At 52.8% G+C, this 18874-nt stretch overlaps 1 protein-coding gene across 16 annotated transcripts in view; it reads left to right on the forward strand.

Moving 5' to 3' along the window:
• The first annotated feature begins 4379 nt into the window (after positions 1 to 4379).
• HAUS7 (HAUS augmin like complex subunit 7) overlaps positions 4380 to 18874 on the forward strand; it is a 32396-nt gene continuing 17901 nt past the window's right edge. For 4 of the 16 annotated variants that reach the window (XR_003522682.1, XM_027608859.1, XM_027608860.1 and 1 more), the window contains exons 1-6: positions 4485 to 4509; positions 5441 to 5556; positions 5855 to 5988; positions 6288 to 7045; positions 10171 to 10238; positions 12864 to 12925. Coding sequence is in view for 15 of the 16 variants with exons in the window: in XM_027608859.1 (XP_027464660.1) it covers positions 6765 to 7045; positions 10171 to 10238; positions 12864 to 12925 (411 nt within the window). In the remaining variant the exon portion in view is untranslated. The other 12 variants (XM_027608861.1, XM_035725688.1, XM_027608866.1 and 9 more) reach the window with 11 other exon arrangements.

Raw genomic sequence — 18874 nt, forward strand, 5'->3', positions numbered from 1 at the left:
GGTACACGGGCCTTTCCCCCCTTCAAGCTTTGAGAAGAAAAGAGCCAAACTTTCTGTGCTCTCTTCCTGTTGCCAGCAGTTTCTTCCCTAGAGAAGACCCGTCTGGCTGTAATGCCATTAAAACCTCAGAGGATCTGGTCCCAATTAAACAACTTTTTCTGCAGATGCTTTTGTGAGCCCTGAATACATCAGCCCATCCAGAGCCCCGGTGTTCCTGAGTGAGGGAGGGAGGGGGTGGGGAGGGCGAGAGAGACCGAGAGATGGAGGCAGGAGAAGGAGGGAAGGGGGCACGGGACCCCAAGCAGGACGATGGTGGCTGGGGATGGGGTGGTGGAGAGTAAGGTGCCACTGCTTTTCAGCTGCCGAGTGTCTGTAGAAGGTGGGCCTGGGCTGGGGGGAGTGCAGCCAGGGTGGCTTTGGGGCAAAAAGGTCCCCGGTGGCTGTCGTTGCTGGGTTGAGGGAGGAGGGCCGTGATTACGATGAGGGCACGCGGGAGCCACTCGCCCGTCTCCCTTCCCCCTCTGAAATTCAGTTGGTTCCTACCGATAACGCGGGCCCTGCTCGACTCCGTGCGGAAGCTAACCTCTGCGCCACCAGATGGGCATGGTGGGGGGCGGGGGGGGGGGCTCAGGCAGGGATCAGAGGCTGGGTGCTTAGCTGGGGGCAGGGCACTGGGAAGCCAAGGTTGAGCGCCCCCTCCCCCGCCTGGCCCTCTGCAGTGGGCACGTTCGTGTTCCAGTCCTGGCGCCTGCGTCTCCAGCTCCAGACGCATGTGACTCAGTCCGGCCGGCTTTGCCAAGCCGTCTAGACCCGAGTGTCTCCCTGTGGAGGGGGCCATCCTGCCCGCCATTTCCTCTTCTGCGGCCCCGGGGCGCCTGAGCCCTGGCCCACGTGCAGCCACCCCCTCCCCCCCTGCCCCTGCCGCGCAGCTGTCCCCACCCCCTCACCCTGCCCCGGTGCATCGCAGCCTGGGCCCCTGCAGAAGAGGAGCGCGAGCGCTTGAGCTGGGATCCCAGAGGCCTCCAGGGGCGCAGCCTGCAGCCCTCCCCAGCCCAGTTTTGGAGCAAGTGAAGACCGTGACCATGTCCGCTGGGGCCCCCTCCAGCCCCGTGTTCATTCTCACCCCTAGATCCATGGGGGCTAGGAGAGGACTCATGGGTCCACCTCCGGGCCCGCAGCCTGGCTCTGTCCACACCCCTACAAATGCCTGCAAGGTGGATGGACTTCACAGATCCTCTCAGACCCTAGGAGTCGTCTGAGATCTGATCTGGGTCTTAGCCGTGTGAAATGTGCCCTTGCAGGAGACTGTGGCCTGGGAGCTGTTGGCGTCCCCTTGGCTCCAAGGGCCCCTCAGCAGCAGGAGGTGAGGCTGGGGCCCTGAAGCAGGAGGCCCAGGGCAGGCCAAGGTTTCCTTAGGTCTCCTGTGAGCAGGGAGCCAGCTGTCCCCACCTTAGGTTGCCATGGTCCCTGCCCTAGCACAGGGACCAGAAGTGACAGGAAGAGGAGGGCAAGGTCCCAGGACAGCCTCTCCATCCTCACAAACCGGTAGACTTCCGGTGTCCACACGGAGATCTAGAAGGACAGCATTCTAGAATTGGTTGTCATCAGTCAGCTCCTAGATTGATAGTCTCATCCATCCGGTACTTGGGTGGGAGCCTGCTAGACTCCCCCAAGCCTATGCCTGTGGCAGGCTCACATCTGTCAGGCCCATGGTGGCAGCTTGATTGGCCATGTCTGCTGGGGGGCGGGGAGGGGAGCCCTGGTTAAGATTCCCCCTGAACCCTGGGATCTGTTGCTAAAGACAGCCTCAACATTGCAGTGGAGATGCTCTCAGGGACCTTCCTCTTGCCTGACGCCCTGCACAGCTCCCACCAACAGCTGCTGCTCCAGGGCAGGGAGGCTGTTGAGTGAAGGCATCTGGTTGGCCGTCCATTTCTGCGCCCACTGCACAAAGTGACGTGCCTCACGTGGCTGGCTGCCTTGGCCTGCACTGCCTGCCAGCCCGTCCCTGGCACGGTGGGGCCAGGGCCTGTCAACTGGCCTCAATTTCCAGCCTGTTTTTCCAAGTACTGACACATGGCTGAGGCCCTGCTGGGACCCATGGCCAAGTTTCCGCCATGATCAGGAGGTTGGCTCTTGTTGCATGAAGTGCCTCCATCTGCCCAGGGATCCATACTCTCCACTGACCCCCTGTTCCTACCGAATCCCCTCCTAGGGGGACAGATCCTTCAGCCTCATTTTTGGCCCCTCACCCACGCAAGCCTCCTTCACAGAACCCGGGGGCTTTGGGCAGAAATGCCTCTTAGAGGCCTGTCCTCTCCCTCCTCACTGTAGTTACCCACCCTTTCGCAGCCTTACCCACCTCCCTGGGCTTACACACCTCCCCAGACAGGGAGTGTTCTCCCTTTCTGGGCAGCCAGCCGGGGTTTAGGCAGTGTCCTCTGGGAGAGGTGCTTCCTTGTGTTGCGCTTGAGTTCAAGTTTCCAGAAGCTTCTATCAGCCGGCTCCTTCTTTCCCCCCTCCGTGAGAGGCCCAGCAGTCTCTGTTTCCATCCCAGCCTCCAGCCTTTCCGGTGGAGGACGTTTGGGAGGCACCATGATTTAGTGGTGGTGTGCGCAGGTCTTCGGCAGCCACCTCCGTGAGCTGACGGCTGGCCAGCACATCCTCCGTACAGGACGATGGACCCCATGACCTCTCAAGATGGTTTTCTCCCTTCGAGGCCCTGTCAATCCCTCCACGTCCCACCCCATGCCATAGACAGAGCTGCTGAGTTGGGGAAGGACTGCTTAGAGTACTGGCTCCATCGGGCTGGGTGGAGAAGGGGAATTTTCTTCCAGAATACACAGGGGCTTGTTTCTTCCTGATCCTTAGGAGCAGAGGATATGGGGAGGGTGGGGGAGGCCACCACACTGCTGTGGTTTCTCCCGCCAAATTCCCCAGTCCTAGGAAAGATCCACAGAAAAACCCACAAGAATTTGAATGTCTGAGCTGGGGCTGTGATTGAAATGAAATTTTTTAAAAAGAAAGAAAGAAAAACAAAAACAAAAAGAGAAAAAAAAAAAGATTAAAAAAAAAAAAAAACCAGCCTTCAGCTGCCAGAAGGGCCCAAGGCGGCAACCATGCTGGACAGGGGAAGGGGCCTTATGGTGCTTTGCATGTCCCTTCAGCTCACTTCCAAGGCTCTGTGTCCTCAGAATAGCTCGGAATTACAAACCATTCAGTAGGGAATCAGGTCCTGCCCCACAAGGCCAGGCTCGGGTCTTTTCCTGTTAACCCAGACTCCTGCCCCCTCGTCCTGGGACAGAGCTGAGAGCCCTTTCCTGTCACTCAGAGGACTGCAGTTGCGTCCTGCCGGGTCCCTGGGTCTCCCTGTCTCTAGATTTGCCTCTTGGTCCCTCTTTCCAGGAGGTGGCAGGGCAGGGCACAGAGGAGGGAGAGACTCCCGAGAGGACTGAGCTGGCAGCAGTTGCCTGCCCTGGCTCCCGACTCCCTGGGCAGCAGCCACTCTTCAGCTCTTTCCCGCCTCCTCAGATCAGCAGGTCCCAGGGATGGGGGCGTTGGAGGTCTGGAGACAGATGGGTTGTCAGATTTCACGCCAGACTCATTGAGTTTGAGGGCTGTGAGAGATGCAAAGAAATTTGTAAGTGGACAGGGCGGGAAGGAGCCACAGAACCTTCCAGGAAGATGAAAGACAGAGTGGGGGAGGAGGGGGGGAAAGTAGCAGGGTCCGGCATAATAACAGTGAACATCTACACAGTGCTTTGTACGTGCCAGGCATTGTCATAGGAATTATTATCTCATTCCGTCTTCACAGCCATCCAACGAGGTAAGTGCTCTCATTTATTCCCCATTAGGTGAGGGCAAGAAGGCACAGAGAGGTTAGGTAACCTGCCCAAAGTCACCCAGCTAGTGAGTAGTGGGGTCGGATCGGAACACAAGGAACTTCCCTCTAACTACAGCTGTGAGTGTGGGAAAACGGAGATAGAGCCCCACACAGGGCGGGATATCGAGCCCCGCACGGGGAGCCAGGACGCTCAGTCCCAGTTAAGTCCCACCCGCCGGGCGCCTCTCCATCCTCCAGAGAACCCGACCGAGGCAGGAGCGCCCTCTTCTGGCGAAGGCTCGCCCCGACGCCCGCTCGGCCGGGGCCGCTAGCAGGGGCGACGCGAGCGAGGGGGCCAAAGAGGGCCCGGCCCAGCTCGCCCGCGCCCCGCCCTTTCCCCGAGGCCCGCCTCCTGGGTGGTGCCCAGGCGCGCGTGGAGCTGCGGCCCAAGGGGAGGGCGCGGCGGGGGGGGGGGGGGGTGGGCGGGGTGGGAGGGGCGCGGGGCTTTGCGTGTGATTGGCAGCCGGGCCGGCCAGTGAGCCTGAGGCGGGGGCGGGGCGCGGCTCAGAGCGCGAAACATGGCTGGGCTGGGTGTCGGCGTTGGTGGCAGCGGCTACAAGGACGAGGGCGACGAGGGCGACGAGGGCGTACTCCAGGCGGCCGTGGAGGTGTTCGCGAAGCTAAAGGTGCCGCGGATCCAGGAAGCGCCCCCCCCCCCCCCCGCCGGGGGCAGCGGGGGCCAGGGCGGCGGGGTGGGCAGGGCCTACTGCGGAAGTCGGCAGCGCCACACGCGCGGCCAGTTCCCGGCCGCGGCCTGTGTCCGGTCTCTGCTCCTTGGGCGGCCTTGGGCCTTCGCGCTTGCTGTCTCCGTGGTCCGTGCGTGTTAGTTCGGGCCGGCGCCACGCGCGTGCTGCACCTTAACTTACGTTGCAGGAATTCTGCAGGACCTTGCCGGGCGCACGAAGCAAATGCAGACACGGGGAGGGCACGGGCCCTGGCCTCAGGGAGCTCACGGGGTCTAGGGCGAGACAGGCAGAGTCCGTGCCACCCTGTCGAGTCAGAGTCAGATGCTCGTGGTGGCAGTAGTGAGGAAACCCGCCCTACGAGGTCAGATTGCCATCCCAGGTGCCACACGAACCGCCGCTGCTCTGCCTCACCCCCCCTTGCCTGTCCCCCATCCCCTTCCCCCTCCCCTCCTTCCTCCCGCGCCTCCCCCCCCCCCCCCCCCCCCCCCCGTACTCCAGATAGGTGCTGTCTGCCTTCTCCCTGGCCCTTCCCTGTGGTCCCATAGCTGGGAGCCTGGATCAGAATCTCGGAGTCTTGCCAAAGCCTCTAGTTGCTACTAGGTTAAACTGCTACATGAGGCTAGAGCGGGAGTACTTAAAGGAGGTGGGGTGACAGGCCACTGGGGATGTGGACTGAGAATGAGGAAACTTTAACTCTGGGCAAGCTGGAGGGAGAGCGCTGCCAGGGGGTGGTGGGGGTTGGGGAGCCCATGTGTGCTAACAAGCCTGGTGTGTGCTTGGTGGGTAGGAAATGTGTGTGAAGGGAGGAGCATTTCAGCCCTGAAGTCCTACTCGATTTCTAAAGCTTCCTGGTTTTCCTTTCCTTGCTTAGGCTCTCAACTGCCCGGTCCTCGAGGGTCTTTATATCACAGAACCTAAGACCATTCAGGAACTGCTGTGTAGTCCCTCGAAGTACCGCTTGGAAATCCTGGAGTGGATGTGTGTTCGGTAACATCTTTGTTTCTTCCTCCCCATCCCTGGGGTACACCAGGCGCCACTCAGCCCGCCTGGGAAAGATAGGTGTTTGATATTTTTATAAGTAGTGGTACTCCCAGATGGCTCCATACCCTACTCCAGGTCACCGTGAGAACAGCGGTTTGGGTAAGAGGTGCCAGCCATGGAAACCATGCTCAACTTTGCCCTGAGAGTGCTGCCCCCACCCCCCATGCCAGTGCTTTAGCGGGTCTGTTTGCCGCCTTGCTAAAGTGCTGAGCTGGGCTTCTGAGTGTTCTCCTTGCTTTACTAGTTTCAGAGCTGGCAGGGGCCTCGATCCTTTCATTCTCAGCCTGGACTTGTGAACTGTCTTGCATCTTGCCATTGAGGAGTGACAAGCAGGGCCAAGACCCTGTTTCCCAGTCCTTCAGGTCAAGGAGTGCCCTGGTAGGTGTGCCTGGCTCTGTGCAAGGGAAGCCAAGCCTACCCAGATGGCAAAGGGAAAGATCCAGAAAGTCCCAAGGAATGTCTGTTCCTTGTGAGCAGCAGCCCATGAGCTGAGCATCTGTCTCAAGGCTACAGTGGGGAAGGCTTGACCAAGCCTCTCATGGAGCACAGGCTCCTGTGTTGTTGGGCAGGACCCCCAGGGCCCTCTCTGGAGTGGCCATGGTCGGTTGGTACAGGAGTCTCTCAGGAGGCCAGGTCTGGGCCTGTTCCTCTTCAGCCTTGCCTCTCTGCCCTTGCAGCTCAGGAAGATGCCTGGACAGGAGCCTGGTGGTGGAGCAGCGAGGATGCAGCCTGCACCCAGCTGGTGTACCTGCCAGGCCATGGGACACCAGCAGGCCTGGCCCTGGGCTGGGTGTCCTACGAATGGCTGGGAGGGAGGGGAGGCATTTTCATGTTTGAGCCTCTGTATTTCCAGCAGCCTGTCCTCCAGGCCCTCCCCAGGCCCTCCCCAGGCCTCTGCTCAGAGCACTCTCGTACCCTTTTGCTCTCCCTCCCGGAAGCACCCTCAGGTCTCCGCATAACCTTCAAAGACCCAGCTCACACGTCCCAACTCTTTTTTAAAAGTCTCCGGCTCCCAGGGCAAAACATATCCCTCTTTCCCCTCAGATACCCACAACCTTTTGAGCACACCCCCTCCCAGAGCCCTCAGCCCATTGGGTCTGTCTTGGCCTGCTGTCCTGTCTGGCTCTCCAAAGCACTGGGAGCTGCTGAAGGGCATGTGCCAGGCAGGACTTGTGTGTCAGCCCCAGGCTGCTGCACAGTGTTGGACATACTTGAAATGTGCTCCAGGCTGTTGGATGATAAGCCCGTGCATGGACACGTGCACACCCATGTGTCATTCCAGGCGCCTCAGGCATGGACGGGTGTCCTCAAGGAGTGGGGGCTCTAGTGGCTACAAAAGGCCTAGATGTGAATCCCAGTGCTGGGCACACCTCTGCAGTCTGAGTGGTATGCATGTCGACACGGAGGAGGTGGCACTTGATCTGGGAGGGGACAGGTAATGGTGGGTGCTCATTTCAACCGGAGTGAGGAATCGAGGCGTGGGAGGGAGAGCTGGGCTGCAGTGAGCCCAACAGCGGCTTGGGGCAGCTCCTGCAGAGCCCTGCAAGCCACGTGAGGGCCTTTCCACTGGATGCTCTAGGCAGGGCACGCATGGGACCAGGGAAGCAACATACTAAAATTGGCATTTTGGCAAGGTGACTCGGGTTCTGTGGTGGATGGATTTGGAGGGGAGACGGTGGAGGCAGGGAGACCGATGTGGAGACTGTTGCAGCAGCCCCAGGAAAAGATGGCAGGAGCCTGCCTTGGAACGACAGATGGCTCACATGATGGCCACTGCCAGCCCTGGAAGGACCAGTGCATGGTCCAGGAGTCTGGGAGGAGAGGCAGTAGTGGGGATGGCCTGGGCTAGTGCAGGGCTCTCGAGTGTTCCCCCGGGAGGAGGGGTGCCACAGCCATGTCTTGGCGAGGCTCTCATGGGAGGGACCCCAGATTTGCCTGGCTTAGGCTGATGCTGGGGCCTGGGGCACCCTGCTGGGTGGGAGTCTGTGGGTACATTCCTCAAATGCTTTAAGTACTTTTATAAATACAAGCAGCTGAATTCTTTGAAAGAATAGACAGGGAACGTACAGTTGCTTCTTACGATCCCGAGCTGGCAAAGGGCCATAGGCCTTTCAAGGTCCCGAAAAGAGGATTGGATAGAGTTCAGCTTCTCCCACATTTCATACTGGCTTTCTTTGCACATGGCTTCACCACTTCAGCCCTCACTTAGGGTCACCTTGTCCACCCTGCTCTGGGTGGAACCTGGAAGCTGTACCTGGCGTTGACCTTGGGGCTCAGCATGCTGGCTCTGGGTGACCCATGTGCCAGGCTGGTCCTCGGTGTGGGGGCAGAGCAGAGCTGCAGGGCCCCCTGGGTTGCTGAATTCAAGGCACCTGGGTTTCCTTGACTCCTGAAGAACTATACTTGCTCTCAAGGCCTTGAGTGCCTTTAGTTTCTGCCCTGCTGCCTCAGGAAGATCAACTTTAATGAAAGCCCTTTCTGAGTGAGGTCACTTAGGCTTTTGTGGATTTGTTCTTTAGTGTGTTGAAGTGGTTTGCTGTGTCCAGCCCGATGGATTGCTGAGTGCTCTCCGCTCCTTGGTGCCTTGTAAGTGGGAGCGTTGCCCAGCAACCAGGCCCGGGGCCCAGCCTCCTGGCATTTCACATGGTAGGGGCTCCTTCTGCCCCTTCTGCCCCCTCCCCCTTTGGCAGAAGAGCTGGTTGCCTTCATGAGTCATGAAGACAGGCGATGCAGCTGAGGCCCCCTCTCCACTGTAGTCCTGCAGTATGGGGCCTGGGACCTCAGGTTCAGGGTGGCCCTGCCGGCTCCCAGGGCCCCAGTATGGGCAGGGCAGGTGTGGCCTGGGAGGCAGGGCATTCATTTAGAGGCATGGTCCTGGGGTAGGAGAAGTGAGCCCTCTCCTTGGAACAGCTGCCGTGCCCTTTTCTAGCATGCTAAGTCAGCAGGTCCCTAGGGCTGGCGGGCCTCCACACCATGATGGCAGAGTAGAGTCCTGGCCCTCACTGTCCTGTGGAAAGAGCCTCTTACCTTTCTGTAGGGAGGGCCTGCCCTGGCAGCCAGCTGCTGAGACTCCCTGGCAAGCAGGCGGCAGGCTCAGCCCCCCGAGTGATGCTCCCACGGCCTCGGTGCTGTGCTAGGCCTGGAGCCCATGTCTGGGGTGTGGTGCTCAGGCTGACCCCTGCTCATGGTGGAGACCTCCTGGGGGGGCTCTCAGGGTATTGTAGCCCTTATTGCCTTTGGATATGGTCTGTGTCTGGGAACGGTTTTGCCCATCAGCTCGCTGTCTTAAGGCAAGATGCTTATGAGTGGCCACTGTCCCATTTATCCTGATACCGCCGAGCCTGGGGCTCCGCTGGACCTGGGTGGGGGGCAGCTGGGATTGCTGTCTCTCAATCCAGGAGGCTGGAGCTGTGATCCCGGAGCCTATCACACTAGGAGCCCCTAAATGGTTTAAAGCTGTGACCTGGAGTAGGGTAATCTCACAATGATTTAAGCTTTTCTAAAAAGAGAAAATGTCCTTCTTTTGAAAGGGCTAAGCATGGACATTTACTAATGGCAGATTATTCCATGGCAAGAGGCCGTGGTCGTTTATTGGTTAATACACACTGGTTGCCTTTTTTGTGCTGGCCTCCATGGCATTAGACCCCAAAAGTATAGGATGGAAAGTTATCTCCTGGCCTCAGCAAGCCTGCAGCCCGGGAGGTGAGAGCCCAGCGGGAGGGCAGTGCCCAGGTTCTCCTGTGACGGAGGGATGCCAAAGTGTCTGGGCACACCTGGCCCTTCCCCAGCTTCCCTGGGGAGGCGATGTCAGCCATGGGCTTCTCGGGATGAGTCAGAGCCAGTGTGCTTGGGCCAGGCGGGCAGAAAGTACTCCAGGCCGAGACGAGCAGGTGCACATGTGTGCAGAGAGGTGTGAGAGGACACCCGGGCAGGGCCTGCGAGCATGCTAGAGCAGGAAGGGCCTTGGTGGACATCCTTCAAACAGACCTGCACCATGGTTGAGAGAAAAGCCAGCCCCGTGGTTCCTTCTGAGAAAGAGCTTAGAGCTCTGAGGAATTCAGGACTTTCCTCTTGGGTAGTCATTTTGTCTTCTTATAGTGAGAATTTAAATATTTTATTTATTTATGTGAGAGAGAGTGCGCGTGAGAGAGAGAACACGAGCAGGGGGAGGGGCAGAGGGAGAGGGAGAAGCAGGCTCCCTGCTGAGCAGGGAGGCTGCCAACATGGGACTGGATCCCAGGACCCAGGGATCATGACCTGGGCCGAAGGCAGACACTTAACTGACTGAGCCACCCAGGCGCCCTGTCGTGAGAATTTAAATTTCAGTATTCAGATTCACATTTCTGAGGTATACTTTCAGAAATATTTTGTGGTTTTCTTCCCTAATAATTTATGGAGTTGACATTCACATCACATAAAATTACCTATCTGAAGTGAACCTTTCAGTGGTATTTAGCACTTGCACAAGTAATTCACTTTTTCAGAGCACGTGTAAGGAGGGGTCATGAGGGGGCCTCTGCTGCCTGCTCAGGACTGACCAGTTTCGCTCTTTCCCTACAGGGTCTGTCCCTCCTGGCAGGACAAGTTCAGCTCGCTGCAGGGGGCCCCAGTTGAGGTGAAGATCCAAGGTGGGTCTGTGGTACGGGAGTTTGGAGTTGGGTGGTGGATTCTGGACAATTCTGAGCTGGTGCATGGCCTCCTTGGCAAGTTGCACTGAATTTCCCATTGGATTGTGTTTACTTCTGGCTGGTGCACACCCTGGAGATCTTGCCAGAGCCTTCTAGAATCAGGGCGCGCCCTACTACACACACACTATGCATGGGCAAAGGGGATGGTTCCTCTTATAGGGGCATGTGAATGAGATCAGGAACGTGTCACTCTGTCCAGCCCATCCACCAAAGCACTGGAGGCAGAGACTGGTTCTTGCCGATGCTTCTGGTTGGTTCTGTCCCCATCTTCCTGCCTCCTGCTGTGTTTGCTCTGGGCAGCTCCCCGTAGGGGCTTGTCTTGTAACGGCTTCTTTTCGATCCTTTGTTGGCAGAAACTGTCCTTAATCTGGTAATGAACATTAGGCAAACGGGAGTAAATTACAGTCCTCACTATGGTGTCTCTAAAAGTCAAATTTTCTGTGGGCTTGCATTTGGCTCAGCTGTTCCAGGGTGGGTGACCTGGACCCTGGAGCTCCAGTGCAGGCCCCAGCTCTCACTGCCAAATTAATTGTCCAGGGACACTTGCCCCCGAGGCTGAAATGGGCTGGAAGAACAGGGTGCTGTGTTTTGGAGCCTGCAGGACTGGCCTGCGGGCCGGCCTGGGCTGCACAGAAGTGCTCCCCCTCTCCCCAGTGTGTTATGTCTGGCACTTTTCCTACTGATCGGACCATGTAAAGGCCAGGTGAACCATCAGACTACATCTGAATTCTTTAACACACACCCACGCACAGATGCCAGCCCTGCCCTTAGCCCAGCCAAAGCCTTGACCTTGCCATTCCCAGCCTTAGTTTCTTCTTCTGTAAAGCGGGGGTGATAACCGGAGCCTTGCCCACCTCATGGGAGTGCGCTGAGTGTCAGAGCAGGTCGCAGACATGAGTGCTTGTCAAAGGGTATAATCCTCCAGAGAGGATTAGGAGAGTTCCTGAATTCATTTGAGCGTTATTTGTGGAGTGTCTCCTACTCACCTGGCATCGTTCTGGGTGCTGGCTGTGCAGTGGTGAATTGTGCTGCTCACGTGGCACTCATGTGGCGGCTGAGAGAGACAGGTGATAAATGAAGGCAGCGAAATTCTGTGTTGGATGGTGACAAGTGCCATAAACCAAGCCAAGTGAGGGCAAAGTGGTACATGGGTGGGTTGGGAGAAGGGTGGTACTGTTGATTAAGATCACTGGGGAAAGCCTCTCTTTTAAACACAGCCTTGCAGGAAGGGAGGAAGCGAGCCAGGCGGATATCAGGAAGAGTAGTGTTCAGGGCAAAGGAACAGCAAGTGCAAAGGGCCTGAGGTAGGCTTGCATGTGCCTTGCAGCTGTGAGGAGTACCAAGGAGGCCCAGGTGGCTGGTGCAGAGTGGAGAGCAAGGGGAGAGTGGTGAAGGCAGAGAGGCATCGGGGCCGGCCAGATCAGGCCATGGAAGGACAGCTTTTATTCTGAGGAAAGCTGTGGCCTGACTTTGGGTTTAACAGGGTCCCTAAGGCCACTGAGTTGAGAACAGAGGCCTGAGCAGAGGCAGGGAGACCACTGGAAGGCTCTTGCAGTGATGCAGGCAAGAGATGGGAGGGGGGGCAGTGAAAGTGGAGTGTTGGCCAGATCCTGGGTTTACCGTGAAGGGAGGATTGGCCAGACTTACTAAGACTTGGGTGTGGGCTAAGCAGGAGAGGAGCCGCAGAACACACGAGGATTTGGGGTTCAGGGTTGTGGGCAGTGGGCATGCTTGGGGGTCTAACTGGTATTCCTACAGTGTTTCCAGGGTTACTAATGCTTTGGCATAGATGTTCTACTTGCTTCTTGCACCAAACCTTCCAAAGCAGATGCCAGAGTTCGGCCTGTTCCACTACTGAGCATGTGGGGGTAGGAGATGGGCCTTGCCTATGAAGGAGTAGACATTGCCACAGGGCTAGGTCAGGGACGCAGAGCTGACATTGGCCCCAGGCTTTCTAGCTCCAAGTCCTGGCCTTTCTCGATATATCAGATGGTTACTCAGATGTGGCCGGGCAGTCCCTGTACCATGCAGTGACTCAGTTTCCCAATCTGTAAAATGGAGCTGCGGCCCACCTCCTAGAGTTGCCAGCAAGGTGAAGGGAGATGTTGATGAAGACCTGTAGGAAATTGACACATGTGAGCCATGGTTCCTTTTGCTTTGGCCTGGCCAGTTCTCTGAAACGGTGGCACACAGCAACTTTAGAAGGTTCCCTGAGCTCTGTGTCTGCTCCTCAGGTGGCTGGCTGGCTTCTGCTAGAAGCCAGAGTTCCTTACATGGAAGAACATCAGACGTGACCCCTTATTTCAGTGCAGGAAACTGATACCCACAGAGGTGTAAGTCACACAGCAAGAGGCAGTCCTGGGCATGTTGTCCCTCTGCCTCCTTGTCCACCCAGGCCTTGTGGCCCAGCGTGGCCTCTTGGGCACTGGCCCGCCAATGCCACAGCAGAAGCACTCTCCCTAGAGCAGCGCTCGGCACTCTGCACGTTTGGGCACCCCTGGCTGCATGGCGTCCCCTCCTGTTTGGGTGGGCGTCTGCAGTAACAGGATCCTTGTGTTCGGACAGAGATGGTGAAACTAGGCCATGAGCTGATGCTGTGTGGGCTGGATGACCAGGAGCTCCTGAAGGTAAGAGAGGGTCCTGTCTGGCCCCACAGGCTGGGGGCCTCAGTGAGGCCGGGTTAGGGGTGGGAGGGGTTTCTTTCCCCAGGCCTTTGCTCCTCAGTCTAGGGAGCCAGCTCCCAGCCACTGCTCCTAAGCCTCCTGGGGCAGAAGTCTGTAGGATTCCCTTGCATAGACTCTAGCCATCCAAGATGGGGAGCACAACTGAGGAGGCTGCAGGCAGAGCTCTGGTTATGGTGCCCGAAAGGACAGAGCACATCCTGTCCTCAGTTGAAGACTTCATACCCACTGGCACTGGGGTAAGTACTTTATATGCCAGTAGTTGTCACACTCACCTGTGGCAGTAGGTACTTGTCCTAGTCCCGTTTCACAGGGGAGGTGTCAAAACAACTTGCTCTAGGTCACTGGGTGACAGGGTCACGCCTCAAACCCAGGCCCCGGTCCCAGGCCCATGCACTTTCCCCGACTAGCTGCCCTCCTGCAGCTTTCTTTACGGAGGTGCCCCTAATCCATGCCCACATCACTCAAAGAAACCCTACCCCTGCCCTTGAAATCTTGTCAAGCTTTTGAAATAATTATTTTCACGTTTTGGCTATTATAAATAATGCTATGAATGTCAACTGTGTACGTTTTTAACCGAAGACATGTTTTTGAGGGACTTTGTGCCAAACTTTTCCAAAGTGACTGTACCATCTTACATTCCCACCAGCAGTTTCCAGTTTCTCCACATCCTCACCAACATCTGTTTATCTTTTTGATTGCAGCCGTCCTGGTGGGTGGGAAGGGCTGTCTCGTTGTGGTTTTGATTTGCATTTCCCTGGTGACTAATGATGTTGGTTATCTTTTCATGTGCTTATTGGCCATTTGTAGATCTTCTATAGAGAAATGTCTATATTTGGTTCTTTTGCCCACTTTTTAATTGGGTTATTTGTTGTTTATTGTCGAGTTGTAAGAATTTTTCTGGATACAAGCCGTGTCAGATATTTGATTTTTTTTTTTAAGATTTTATTTATTTATTCATGAAAGACAGAGAGAGAGAGAGAGAGAGAGAGAGAGAGAGAGAGAGAGAGAGGCAGAGGGAGAAGCAGGCTCCCAAGGAGCAGGGAGCCCGACACGGGACTCGATCCCAGGACCCTGGGATCACGACCTGAGCCGAAGGCAGACGCTTAACCATCTGAGCCACCCAGGCGCCCAGATATTTGATTTTTTTTAAAAAAATATTTTATTTATTTATTTGACGGAGCAAGAAAGCACGAGCAGGGAGAGCAGCAGGCAGAGGCAGAGGGAGAAGCAGACTCCCCGCTGAGCAGGGAGCCTGAAGCGGGGCTCGATCCCAGGACCCTGGGATCATGACCCGAGCCGAAGGCAGACGCTTCACTGACTGAGCCACCCAGGCGTCCCTCAGAGATTTGATTTACAAATATTTTCTCCCATTCCCATACCAGATGAATACTTTGGAACACAAAAGTTTCTAGTTTTGATCAAGTCCAATTTATTTACCTTTTCTTTTGTTGCTTGCACTTTGGCCTTATGTCCAAGAATCCATTGCCAAATCCAAAGTCATGAAGATTGACACTTGTGTTTTCTTCTAAGAGTTTTATAGTTTTAGTTCTTACAGTTAGGTCTTTGATCCATTTTGAGTTGGTTTTATGCATGGTGTATGGTATGTGTCCCACTTCATTCTTTTGCAGTGGCTGTTTAGTTTTTCCTGCACCATTTGTTGAAAAGACTGTTCTTCCCTCATCGAATTGTCTTGGCATCCTTGTTGAAAATCCATTAACTGTAAATGTGAGGGTCTATTTCTGGATTCTCCATTCTGTTCCATTGATCTGTATATCTGTCCTAATGCCACACTGTCTTGATTACTGTAGTTTTACAGTCAGCTATAATGTGTGAACCCTTCAATTTTGCTCTTTTCAATGATTGTTTTGGCTATCGGGGATCCCTTGAATTTCCATATGAATTTTGGAATCAGCTTGTCACTTTCTGCAAAAAAACCAACTGAAATTTTGATGGAGATTGTGTTGAATCTGTGGATCATTTTGGGGAGTATTGCCATCAACTATGTTAAGTTTTCCTAGCCATGAACATGGGGTGTCTTTCCATTTATTTAGGTTTTCTTAGTTTCTTTCAAAGCTGTTTTGTAGCTTTCAGTGTACACATCTAAATTTGTTCCCGAGTATTTTATTCTTTATGATGCTATTGTAATTGTTTTCCTTTTTAAATTTTTGTTTGGATTCAATTTAGTTAACACACAGTGTATTATTAGTTTCAGGGGTGGAATATGGTGATTCATCAGTTGCATATAACACCTGGTGCTCATTACATCGACTGTCCTCCTTAATGCCCATCACCCAGTTATCCCTCCCCCCCCCACCTCCCCTCCAGCAACCCTCAGTTTGTTTCCTAGAGTCAAGAGTCATGGCTTGTCTCCCTGTTTTCATCTTATTTTATTTTCCCTTCCCTTCTCCTATGTTCATCTGTTTTGTTTCTTAAATTCCACATATGATGAAATCGTATGGAATTTGTCTTTCTCTCACTGACTTATTTCACTTGGCATAATACCCTCCAGTTCCATCCATGTCTTTGCAAATGGCAAGATTTCATTCTTTTTGATGGTTGAGTAATGTTCCTGTGTTTGTGTGTGCGCGCGCGTGCATGTGTGCACGCACGCGCACACACTCCACATCTTTTTTTTTTTAAGATTTTACTTATTTGACAGAGAGAGACACAGCGAGAGAGGGAACACAAGCAGAGGGGAGTGGGAGAGGGAGAAGCAGGCTTCCCGCGGAGCAGGGAGCCCGATGTGGGGCTCGATCCCAGGACCCTGGGATCATGACCCGAGCCGAAGGCAGACACGTAACAACTGAGCCACTCGGGCGCCCCCACTCCATATCTTCTTTATCCATTCATCTGTGGTTGGACATCTGGGCTCTTTCCGTAGTTTGGCTATTGTGGACATTGCTGCTATAAACATTGGGGTGCATGTGCCCCTTCACATCACTGTTTGTATCCTTTGGATAAATACCTAGTACTACAATTGTGGGTTGTAGGCTAGTTCTATTTTTAACTGTTTGAGGAACCTCCGTGCTGTCTTCCAGAGTGGCTGCCGCAGCTTGCATTCCCACCAGCAGTGTGAGAGGGTTCCCCTTTCTCCACGTCCTCATCAGCATTTCTTGTTCCCTGCCTTGTTCATTTTAGCCATGCTGACTGATGTGAGGTGGTATCTCATTGTGGTTGTGATTTGTATTTCCCTGATGCCCAGTGATGTGGAGCATTTTCTCATGTGTCTGTTGGCCATTTGTATGTCTTTGGAGAAATGTCTGTTCACGTTTTCTGCCTATTTCTTGACTGGATTATTTTTGTTTAGGGTGTTGAGTTTGATAAGTTCTTTATAGATTTTGGATACTAGCCCTTTATCTGATAAGACATTTGCAAATATCTTCTCCCAGTATGTCAGTTGTCCTTTGGTTTTTGTCCACTGTTTCCTTTGCTCTACAAAAGCTTTTTATCTTGACAAAGTTCCAGTAGTTCATTTTTGCCTTTGTTTCCCTTGCCTCTGGAGACGTGTCTAGCAAGAAGTTGTTGTGGCCGAGGTCATAGAGGTTGCTGCCTGTGTTCTCCTTTAAGATTTTGATGGATTCCTGTCTCACATTTAGGTCTTTCATCCATTTTGAGTCTGTTTTTGTGTATGGTGTAAGGAAATGGTCCAATTTCATTCTTCTGTATGTGGCTGTCCACTTTTCCCAACACCACTTGTGGAAGAGACTGTCTTTTCCATTGGATATTCTTTCCTGCTTTGTTGAAGATGGGTTGACCATAGAGTTGAGAGTCCATTTCTGGGTTCTCTATTCTGTTCCACTGAGCTATGTGTCTGTTCTTGTGCCAGTACCATACTGTCTTGATGAATACAACTTTGTAATCGAGCTGGAAGTCCAGAATTGTGATGCCTCCAGTTTTGATTTTCGTTTTTCAACATTCCTTTGGCTATTCAGGGTCTTTTCTGGTTCCATACAAATTTTAGGATTGTTTGTTCCAGCTCTGTGAAAAATGCTGCTGTTATTTTGATAGGGATTGCATTGGATGTGTAGATTGCTGTGCGCAGTTGTAGACATTTTAATAATATTTGTTCTTCCAATCCATGAGCATGGAATGTTTTTCTTTATGTCTTCCTCAGTTTCTTTCATCAGTGTTCTATAGTTTTCAGAGTACAAGATCTTTTAACCTCCTTGGTTAGGTTTACTCCTAGGTATCTTATGGGTTTTGGTGCAACTGAAGATGGATTGGTTCCTTCTCTTTCTGCTGCTTCATTGTTAGTGTATAGAAATGCAACAGACTTCTGTGCATTGATTTTATATCCTGTGACTTTGCTGAATTCCTGTATCAGTGCTAGCAAATTTTTGGTGGAGTCTCTTGGGTTTTCTACATAGCGTATCATGTCGTCTGCAGAGAGTGAAAGTTTGATTTTTTCTTTGCTGATTTGGATGCCTTTTATTTCTTTTTGTTGTCTGATTGCTGAGGTTAGGACTTCCAGTACTATGATGAACAATAGTGGTGAGAGTGGACATCCCTGGATGTTCCTGACCTTAGGGGAAAAGCTCTGTTTTTCCCTGTTGAGAATGATATTCCCTGTGGGTCTTTCATATATGGCTTTTATGATGTTGAGGTATGTACCCTTTATCCTTACATGGTGGAGGGTTTTTATCAATAAAGGATGCTGTATTTTGTCAGATGCTTTTTCTGCATCTACTGAGAGGATCATATGGTTCTTATCCTTTCTTTTATTAATGTGGTATATCACATTGATTGATGTGCAGATGTAGAACCACCCTGCAGCCCAGGAGTAAATCCCACTTGGTTGTGGTGAATAATCCTTTTGATGTACTGTTGAATCCTATTAGCTAGTATCTTGGGGAGAATTTTTGCAGCCATGTTCATCAGGGATATTGGTCCGTAATTCTCCTTTTTAGTGGGGCCTTTGGTTTTGGGATCAAGGTAATACTGGCCTCATAGAATGAGTTTTGAAGTTTCCCTTCCATTTCTGTTTTTTGGAACAGTTTCAGAAGAATAGGTATTAATTCTTTAAATGTTTGGTAGAATTTCCCTCGAAAGCCATCCAGCCCTGGATTCTTGTTTGTTGGGAGATTTTTGATTACTGATGCAGTTTCTTTGCTGGTTTTAGGTCTGTTCAGATTTTCTATTTCTTCCTGTTTTAGTTTTGATAGTTTATATGTTTCTAGGAATTTATCCATTTCTTCCAGATTGCCTAATTTGTTGGCATATAATTGCTCATAATATGTCCTTATAATTGTTTGTATTTCCTTGGTGTTGGTTGTGATCTCTCCTCTTTCATTCATGATTTTATTTATTTGGGTCCTTTCTCTTTTCTTTTTGGTAAGTCTGGCCAGGTGTTTATCAATCTTATTAATTCTTTCAAAGAACCAGCTCCTAGTTTTGTTGATCTGTTCTGCTGGGTTTTTTTTTTTTTATTTCTATGTCATTGATTTCTACTCTATTATTTCTCTTCTTCCACTGGATTTAGGCTTTATTTACTGTTCTTTTTCTAGCTCCTTCAGGTGTAAGGTTAGGTTGTGTAGTTAGAGACTTTTCTTGCTTCTTGAGGAAGGCCTGTATTGCTAGATGCTTCACTCTTATGGACCACTTTGCTGCATCCCAAAAGTTCTGAACTATCGTGTTTTCATTTTCATTTCTTTCATATATTTTTAAAATTCTTCGTTTAATTTCCTGGTTGTCCCGTTCATTCTTTCGTAGGGTGTTCTTAACCTCCATGTATTTGTGGTCCTTCCAAATTTCTTCTTGTGGTTGACTCAAGTTTCATAGCATTGTGGTGGTCTTAAAATATGCATGGTATGATCTCAGTCTTTTTGTACCAGCTGAGACCTGATTTGTGACCCAGTATGTGATCTGTTCTGGAGAATGTTCCATGTGCACTCA

The sequence above is a fragment of the Zalophus californianus genome, chromosome X, assembly GCF_009762305.2.
Source record: "Zalophus californianus isolate mZalCal1 chromosome X, mZalCal1.pri.v2, whole genome shotgun sequence".
Taxonomy (NCBI): Eukaryota; Metazoa; Chordata; class Mammalia; order Carnivora; family Otariidae; genus Zalophus; species Zalophus californianus.